This window comes from Orycteropus afer, unplaced genomic scaffold (assembly GCF_000298275.1).
Source record: "Orycteropus afer afer isolate SDZICR_OR568_19922 unplaced genomic scaffold, OryAfe1.0 scaffold00142, whole genome shotgun sequence".
Classification (NCBI taxonomy): Eukaryota; Metazoa; Chordata; class Mammalia; order Tubulidentata; family Orycteropodidae; genus Orycteropus; species Orycteropus afer.
In genome coordinates this window covers 1887168-1897569 of record NW_006921729.1, presented here as the reverse complement: position 1 = coordinate 1897569, position 10402 = coordinate 1887168, and the positions used below count along the sequence as shown (strand labels likewise).

The following is a 10402-nucleotide window of genomic DNA, read 5'->3' as shown; positions in this document are numbered from 1 at the left end:
ATATGATTAAGGAAATGGGAATAAGGCTGTTCATAGGGGAGGCACTTTATTTTGGTAAAGCTGCCTGGCTACACCAATCTAATTGTACCATACCTTCCCAGGTATGTACTATTAATTCAGAAGTATAAAGTATAGCTTTGTTCTTGGATGGGAAGTTTTAATCTTCCTTAATCATAACTTGTAATAGCAAAAAAAATGAAAGGAACTTAAGCATCCATTAGTAGAATTATGGAACATTCAAACAGCCTTTAAAACAAATGGTCAACTCATAATCAGTGAAAAAAGAAATAACCTTCAACACAGAAAATTAAGTGGAAAAATAAAATATAGAACAGTGGATGTAACATGTTATCTTTTGTGTTAAGCAAAAGTTAAAGAGAAGATTATAAAAAATAAAAAACCACATGCAGAGCAAAGCTTTCAGGACCTCCATTTGCTGACGTGGCGCAATAGAAACTGAAGGGAAACAGCTGCAAACATCCATTAGTAACTGGAACATGGAATGTACGAAATATGAATCTAGGAAAATTGGAAGTTGTCAAAAATGAAATGGAACACATAAAGAAAGATTGATATCCTAGACATCAGTGTGCTGAAATGGATCATTTTGGCCATTCTGAACCATATGATCCACTATGCTGAGAATGACAAATTAAAGAGGAAATGGTGTGCCATTCATCATCACAAAGGATGTTTCAAGATCTGTCCTAAAGTACAATGATGTCAGTGATAGGACAATATCCATACACCTACAAGGAAGACCAGTTAATACTACTATTATTCAAACTTACACACCCACCACCAAAACTAAAGATGAGGAAATTGAAGATTTTGTTCAACTTCTGCAGTCTGAAATTGACCAAACATGCAATCAAGATGTGTTAACCATTACTGGAGACTGGACTGCAAAAGTTGGAAAGAAGAATCACCAGTAGCTGGAAAATTTGGCCTTGGTGAAAGAAATAACATTGGAGATGACATGCCTGAATTTTTCAAGATCAACAACTTACTCATTGCAAATATCTTTTGTCAACAACACAAATGGCGGCTATACAATGGACTTTGCCAGATGGAGTACACAGGAATCAGACTACATCTGTGGCAAGAGACGATGGAAAAGCTCAATATCTACAGACAAAATAAGGCCAGGACCTGACTGTGGAACACACCATCAACTACTCATATGCAAGTTCAACTTGAAGTTGAAGACAATTAAACAAGTACATGACAGCCAAAATATGACCTTGAATATATCCTTCCTGAATTTAGAGACCATTTAAAGAATAGATTTGATTAATTGAACACCAATGACTGAAAACTAGAATTGTGGGATGACATCAAGAACATTATCCACAAGGAAAGCAAAAGGTCGTTAAAGACAGGAAAGGAAGAAGAGACCAAAATAGATATCAGAAGAGATTCTGAAATGTGCCATTGAACAGACAGTAGCTACAGCAAATGGAAGAAATAACAAGATAAAAGAGCTCAACAGAAGATTTCACAGAGCAGCTCAAGAAGACAAAATCAATGATTATAATGACATGTGCAAAGACCAGGAAGTTAGAAATCCAAAAGGGAAGAACATGCTTGGCATTTTTCAAGCTGAAAAAACTGAAGAAAAAAATTCAAGCCTCGAATTACAATACTGAAAAATTCTATGGGCAAAATATTGAATGATGCAGGCAACATTAAAAGAAGATGGAAGGAATATACAGAGTCACTGTACCAAAAAGAACTGGCTGATGTTCATTCATTTCAGGAGGTGGTATATGATCAAGAACCAATGGTATTGAAGGAAGAAGTCGAAGCTGCAATGAAGGAAGTGGTAAAAAACTAGGCTCCAGGAATTGACGAAATATCCATTAAGATGTTTCAACAGATGCAGCACTGGAGGCACTCACTCAGCTATGCCAGGAGATGTGGAAGACAGCTACCTGGCTGACTGAATGGAAGAGATCCATATTTGTACCCATTTCCAAGAAAGGTGATCCCACAGAAGGTGGAAATTATTGAACAATATCATTAATATCGTACCCAAGTAAAATCTTACTGAAGATAATTCAAAAACAGTTGCAGCAGCATATTGACAGAGAACTTCCAGAAACGCAAGCAGGATTCAGAAGAGGACGTAGAATGAGGAATATCATTGCTGATGTCAGATGGATCTTGGCTGAAAGCAAAGAATACCAGAAAGATGTTTACTTGTGTTTTATTGACTATGCAAAAGCATTCGATCGTGTGGATCACAACAAATTATGGATAACATTGAGAAGAACGGGAATTCCAGAACACTTCACTGTACTAATGAGGAACCTGTACATAGACCAGGAGGCTGTCGTTCAAACAGAACAAGGGGACACTGCATGGTTTAAAATCAAGAAGGGAGTGTGTCAGGGTTGTATCCTTTCAACATATTTATTTAATCTGTATGCTGAGCAAATAGTCTGAGAAGCTGGACTACATGAAGAAGAATGTGGCATCAGAATTGGAGGAAGAATCATTAACAACCTGCGATACGCTGACAACACAACTTTGCTTACTGAGAGTGAGGATGACTTGAAGCACTTATTGATAAAGAGACTACAGTCTGTAGTACGGATTACATCTCAATATAAAGAAAACAAAAATCCTCACAATGAGACCAATAAGCAGCATCATAATAAATGGAGAAAAGACTGAAGTTGTCAAAGACTTCATATAACTTGGTTCCACAATCAACACCAATGGAAGCAGCAGTCAAGACATCAGACAACATATAACACTGGGCAAATCAGCTGCAAAAGACCTCTTTCAAGTGCTGAAGAGGACTAAGGTGCACCTGACACAAGGCATGGTATTTTCAATTACCTCATATGCATGTGAGAGCTGGGCAATGAATAAGGAAGATCGAAGAAGAGTAGATGCTTTTGAGTTGTGGTGCTGGCAAAGAATGCTGAAAGTACCATGGACTGCTAAAAGAACTAACAAATCGGTCCTGGAAGAAGTGCAGCTGGAATCCTTCTTGGGAGTGAGAATGGATAGACTTTCTCTCATCTACTTTGGTCCCACTGTAAGAAGGATCCATTCCCTGGAAAATGATATCATGCTTTGGTAAGGTGGAGGGTCGACGAAAGAGGGGAAGGCCCTCAACGAGATGGATTGACACAGTGGCTGCAACGATGGGCTGAAGTATAGCAAGCATCGTGGAGCTGGCGCGGACAGGGCAGTGTTTCGTTCTGCTGTGCGTGGGGTTGCTATGAGTCAGAAACAACTCAACGGCACCTAACAACAACAAGCAGAGACTATATCTGGAAAGGATATTAAAAGAGAAAACAGTGGTTTTCTTTGGGGAAACTAATGAGTGAAAATGAGAGGAAACCTTATTTTTAATAGTGTAATGTTTTCATATTTTGATTTTTATACATATGCTCATATTATCATCTTTCAAAATCATTTATTAATTAACTTTATGTTACAGTCCATGGTGATACTCTTTATTATATATGACTAATTTTTTAAAAAATTAAAATACAGTCAAGCAGTTATAATTAAGGTCTTGTGTATCTAATAATTGGTCAAAAATAATTTCTACTATACAAGTTGTCTATAGTTCAGAAGGAAGAAAATGTATAAAGAGTATATAATTTATCCCCCACTATATCTGCATGTATATCAAATCATTTATATAATATCTATTCTGTGATAATAAATAAAAGCACAGGTATCTTACAGGGAGTAGTAAAACTTTACAACTCTGAAGTCTAAGCCTCACGCATTCAAATCTGTAATTGATCTTGATCCACTTTAGTGACCATAATCAAGTATCAAGAATATAAGTGGGAAGTTAGTAAAGAAACAGGATAAAATGGGCTTAGCGCCAACAAGGGCAAAAATGACAAGGGGAAAAACAGGCAAAAACCAAAGCAAGGAAAAACAGATGTAGAAGAGAGATGAGGGCAAGGATGGTTCCTGAAAATGGCATGTTCACATTTCTAAAAAATGAAAATCTATAGAATTTTTTTTAATTTACTGCCTTTTAAAAGAAACTTTATCAAGATCTAATTTTGAAATTGAGGTCTTTATGTACTTTGAAGAATAACCAGAGCACTAAGTAATAATAATGAGCCTTTAAAACAATTAGAGAGGGCCAACCTAGCCCCTCATTCACTCCCTCTTGCATTCCCTCAAACACCTATTAGGTCACTGTCTACTCGGTCAGGTTCTGCAGAGGATACCTGCTGAAGCAGCTAAATAAGCAGCTTACCTTTAAGGACCTAGAGCAGAAGCTACAAAACAATGAAAGCACATCTCAGTTTATAATGTGGCCCATTAGACAGAAAGCAAAGCTGGACCCAAAAATTATCTAAGCATTAAATTCATTTCTCCACCAAACTGCTTTTTTCCTATATCCTGAACATCATGGTCTAAAATACAATGAACTCTTCTCTACAATCAAAGATGATGGGGTAAACATCAAAATTAAGTTTAAAAATTGTTACAGTCCATTTCAGTCTAGAATTATTCTTACTTTCATTATATCCACAACCTCCTGTTTCACTCGACTTAATTCCTGTTGCAGACTGATGCGCTCCTCCTCACTTGTCTTCTCAATAGCTTTAATTTGTTCATCCATTTCGGCCTTCATTTTTCTGCGTGCTTCTTCTGTTTTTTGGGCTGTACTCAATGCTTTTTCAAGTTCCTCAAAAGCTATAATGAAAACAGTAGAAGACAAGTATCACAAGAAATACTATCACTGGACTAAGTGTTTTACATTCCAGGTATGGGAACAAAGAGAAGCAGTACCGGGACAAGTTAAAAAAAACTCTGGTCGTGGCGTTAAGATATATTTCTGAGTTCACGAGAAATGTCCAAGTCACTAAAACCAATTTGTTATTGAGTTCTGGGTTTGGATTTTAAGACTGCTTTATGAACCTAAGCTCAGAAGTTTAAAAAAATATATTAAATTACTAGCCAGCTCCTTTGAAAATAGCAAATTCAAATAAATGAAAACTTGTCCCTATTTCTGTACTGTATAATTTTATTTTATTGCTATACAGTTCTTAGAACTTATCCATTATTAATAATTAGGCAATACTAACATAGTCATAATAATAATGTATATTATATATAGAACATATTTAAAGATTGAAAAATTATTTGGTACTTTTTTTTTAAATCTCTTAATCATACAATAAAAGACAAGTATTTTATGTTCGTTTTTTAATATTTATTGGTCAAACCATGTATTTAAAAATGAAAACTACTACTTGGATGAGTTTGTAACTAGGGCTGTTTTCACTTGACTAGAAAAAAAATCTTTACCCGATACAACAGTGTATAAAAAGGCACTACTAGCAGGGAGGTCCTGGATGAAATAAGTAAGAATCCAAGCCTTGCAAAAACTATCCTCTAGGTGAGAGGAATGAAGTCTTTAAGGAGGTCAAGTAGCTCACCTAGCACCAAAACAAATTAGATAGTACTTGGGTGATGTGGTACCCCCCAAAAAAAGTGTTTATGTATATGTGTACACATATATATGCATGTGTATGCATGTATAAACATGTATGTGTATACACATATGCATATATATGCACATGTGTATGCACACACATGCACACATATTATAAGTATAATGATACCTTGTGAAAATCCTACTACTATTAGCATCCTAGTTATTCCTTGTACTCACAAAATAGAAACCTCAGACTTTCCTTTACCACAGATAACCAAAAAAAAAAAAATCCATATTCACTGTGTCGAGTTGGATTCGACTCATAGCGATCCTTCCTTGGGTTTCTAAGGTGGTATCACCATGGAAGTAGATTGCCCAATCTTCCTTCCAAGGAGTGGCTGGTGGGTTTGAACTGCCAGTCTTCTGGTTAGCTGTCAAATGCCTTAGGCACGCCACCACCAGAGCTCCTTTTATACCACAGATACATACTAAAAACTAAGCATAAATTTTCAATGTGGGTTTTTATCTTATCAAGAAACATGTCCAAGGGAAGCAGTTCACTGCCATATGAAGCTGACTTCTGTGCAGTATTTTTACTCCCAGCAGTATAAGAAATGTGGGAACTCCATTCAATGGCATCTCAGAAAAAAGGCTTTTATTAACCACAACTTGGCTTAGCAGACAGTGGTTTAGGTACAGAAATTGCAAACATCTGTTCTGAAGCATTTTCTTAACGGCAAATTTCATTAGGTACATAAAAAGGCAAGAGAAGGGCTGAATTCTGGTAAAGACTGCGAAACACAATTTACTTTCCCTCAACATTAAAAAAAAAAATTGAGTATCTTTGATATTTAAAAGGCTATCCAATTTATTAATTTTATATGACCAAAGTATAAAACTGATGCTCAAACGATAAGTCTAAATTTCAAAGGAATATCACTACTTAGCTGAAATTATTTTTAAGACTCTTACTCTGACACTACTGGTATTGCTGGAAAATGCCAAGAAGATAATTCTTAGATATAAATATTTTGGAAAATAAAACATTTAAAGGAAATGTTTTGTTTCATTTGGACATTCTTTTACTATAAATTCCAGTATCAAGCAAACAGAAGTAATGAACTCCAGCTACTAAGAATAAATTAGTTTCCCATCTTAAAAAAATAATTAGTCAAATAAAGTGACTAATCAAGGAAAAGAGATTATGTAACAGAATGCTCACTACTTAGCTTGTGTTGAATGTTTAAATCTGGGAAAGAAAAAATGGAAAAAGAAAGGGCTATATTTTTAAAGGGAACTCTGGTAGCATAGTGCCTAAGGCATTTGACTGCTAACCAGAAGGCTGGCGGTTCAAACCCACAAGCCACTACTCGGAAGGAAGGTTGGGCAATCTACTTCTGTAGTGATACTGCCTCAGAAACCCAAGGAGGGGTCACTATGAATCGGATCATACTCGATGGCAGTGAGTTTGGTATTTCAGGATATTTTTAAATGTTTGAATGCCATCAGAATCTTTTCATTACTGTTGTTACTCAGCATGTGAAATTGTGTTTTAGCACTTTTAAGCATTTCACAGAAATATCTAAATCAGGCTTTGGAGAGCTTGAAGATGATTTTGATACTCTTCCAACAAAACGGAGTGTAAATTTAAAACTTTGGTCAAGTAAACAAGATAAAGCAAAATGAGATATAGTCAATACCAATGTATTTTCTTTGTTTCCATTTTTTAAATTCCAAAATCTGGCATAGCATAAATGTAGTGTCCTTACTTTTTCAAATTGAAAGAGGAATCCATGCTACAACGTTCCTGTTTAGATATCATTTTTCAGTACCATAAACTTTTAACCACATTCAATAAATTAAAAAATTATATTATATGCTAATTTCCTAATTCACTTGTATCCATCACATATTATTAAAGTAGGGTAGCTCTGTTCCACAGTTCTTTTCACCAGAATAGAATTTTTCTCTCTTACTTTCTGTTATCATGTCAGAGAACCATGTAGCTATTCATCTAAAAAGAAATCTTTGAGATCTTTTAATTCAGCATCTTCATTCAAATGCAATTATAACTGAGAAATCCAAATTTTCCCTCAGATGATAAAATCAACTTAAATACATAGGCTTGATGGTAGACTTTTCAAGTTGGGTTTAAGGAGCAGTCCTTACCTTGCAACATTTTTAAAAACTAAGAATTCTGACATGGATCAAGATTAGTTGAGCGGTAATATATCTTACTACCCCAGAATTTCTGAACTGATCAATTACTGATGGCTTCTAACTCAACAAGATGAAATATACCTCTGACAGACATACAAAATCTCACTGCTTCCCACCTCCATCCTGCTTTAAGGAAAGTTTAAGTACCAGAAACAACATCAAAACAACTGCACATATTCACATGTAGAAAATCATCTCAAACACATTTTGGGTTCTAAACTGTACTATAAACAAAATCACTTCCTTATAGGAAATCTCCCCCCAACAGTCACAGTCTCATTTCAATGTTTAAGGAGAATATACTGAGTTTACTGACTAATCAAAAACAACTCACCTTCTGATCTTGAAATCACCAAGCACAGTAGTGTTCATAGCCTGCACTATTCTGAAAGTGAATTTCCTATTCTTTCCAAAGTGACATTATGCTAGGATTTTAATGCAAATATTAAAGATCTTCTGGATGTTGGCATAATTTATCTTTCAATTACCAACAGAGGATAAGTGTGGGGGATATGGGGGTGAGGCGAGAAAGCATGCATCAGCCACAACTTACAAGTCTTCTGCCAACATGCAAGAATTCATGGACACAACATACATCAACAGGAAGGCTAAGAAGCATGAATTGCGAACTGCTGCCGCATGTTGCAAGAACATATGTGTTCTTCCAAAGCAAAATCCAATGTATCTCAGGCAATTTTTATTTAAAAGAGGAAAAAAAAAACCCACTTTGAAAATATTTCTAGCCAAAACTTTAATGATCCTTGACCTTTAAGTTAAGTAAAACACGGGGCAGGTCTGTTTTGTACTTCCTCATTTTTTACATCAGATAAGGTTCACTCATATCCACAGAAATTATAAAATGGACAAATTCTCACTATAAAACTTAAATAACAAATGTGGCAATCTATAGCTCAACAGTCAAACCATCTATTCATCAAATATTTATTGGATGTTTATCATCTGCCAAGCATACATTAGATATCACGTGAAAAATGCTTCATGAAAAGACAGCTGGTGTAATAAGAAGGGGAGACAGAGTAAAAGAACCAATGCTTAGGTAAAAGCTAGAGAGAATGTGGCATTTACTTTTACCACCCCACCACTTTTCCCCTCCTCAATCTCCGTGTCCTTACCAATCATAAAAGATGCCAGAATTGTGAGGTTCCACATAGGATATGTTTTGTTGCACTGATTCAGAGAATACTCTATTACTATTGGACTAAGAAAACCCACTTCTACCCCACTACAGAGAATAAAAAAGGATACTGACCTCTAGACTAACTGCTGATCCTAAGAAGCTGATTAATGACACTGAGAATGAATTAGTAAACCAGTACCTATGTCTTTATGCCAGCAAAAAAGCTGCTAGAAACATGGTTGTTGTTGTTGTTTTGTGCCGTCGAGTTGTACCCGACTCATAGCAACCCCTCCTTGGGTTTCCGAGGCAGTATCATTATGGAAGTAGATTGTCCCATCCGCCTTCCGAGGAGTGGGTTTGAACTGCTAGCCTTCTGGTTAGCAGTCAAGTGCCTTAGGCACTACACTACCAGAGCTCCTAGAAACATAGTACTACAAAATGAAGGAAATGCAAATCAACAGAAGAAAACAACAAATGAAGTTTGTTTGTTAGAATTCCCATCCAATCAAACCTCTTTTGTTAATAAAAGTCTAAAGCAATTCTCAAAGTATGGTCCAAACATCCTGGGAATCCTGAAACTCTTACAGAGGCTCTGTCAGGTCCTCCCTTTTCCAAATACATATCTGTGTGAGGTGAGATACTCTTCATGTATTTCAAGCAAAATACCACATCACAATAGACTGAATGTAGAAGCAGGCACAAGAATCCAGCTGCTTCATTACATCAAACAATGAGATATGCAAAAGTCTGAAACAATGGTACCTTTATTACATTTTCTTTGTTTGGGAAAATATAGGAGTTTTCATAAAAATGTTATTGATGCTAACATGTAATGAGCTTATGATTGCTATTTTAAATGAATTAAACAAATTATTTTAAAACTTTTTTTAAATTTCTAATATAACAAAGATCAATACATATAATTCACATAAGTAACAGCTCTTTGAGTCTACAATAAATTTTAAGAGTGTAGAGAGGTCCCTGTGACCAAACCTTTGAAAACCACTGGTTTTCATATATGAAAACAAAATGATACCATCTAGTGGCATAAACCAGGTAGTGCAATACTTATGTATAAATTAAGGCCTTCAGAAATTTAACAATTTGTTAAATTTGTAAGTTTGTAAGGGAACTGTAATTTTTAAGTCATTTTCCAAAGTAATAGGAATCATTTTATAAAATCACCAAGCTTTGACCTTTAAAAAATTTACAGATATACCCAAATTTTCACTCCTTACATTAACCACAAAAATTTTCTATCAAATGCCTTGAAACAGGCTAATCTTGAAAAAATTAGGTTAAAGCCAAGTATATGTAATTAAATTGAAAATATGATTCTATAGTTAAGAAATGTGTTCTTCTCCTTGGAGAGAACACTCATGGGAGAAAGAAGGGCTGCTTATGCACAGGGAGACAGCTCAGAGGGCAGGAGTGTATGGAGGGAAGGGCACAGGGAAGAGGTAACAGTATTTTATTAGAAAATCAGTGAGAGGGGAGCTGTTGCATTGTGGTAAATTGTAGTGAATGTCATGAGACAAAGTGTATGTGAACTGCTAAATGGAAAGTGAATTTGCTCTGTAAACTTTCAGCCAAATCATAATTTTAAAAAAAGT

General features: G+C 35.5%; 1 protein-coding gene across 1 annotated transcript in view; it reads right to left on the bottom strand.

The window, feature by feature from the left end:
- Window positions 1-10402, bottom strand: part of GOLGA4 (golgin A4) — a 177090-nt gene that overhangs the window by 53930 nt on the left and 112758 nt on the right. The window contains exon 13 of the mRNA XM_042781636.1: window positions 4508-4686. Coding sequence (XP_042637570.1) covers window positions 4508-4686 — 179 coding nt within the window. The remainder of the gene's footprint in view (window positions 1-4507; window positions 4687-10402) is intronic.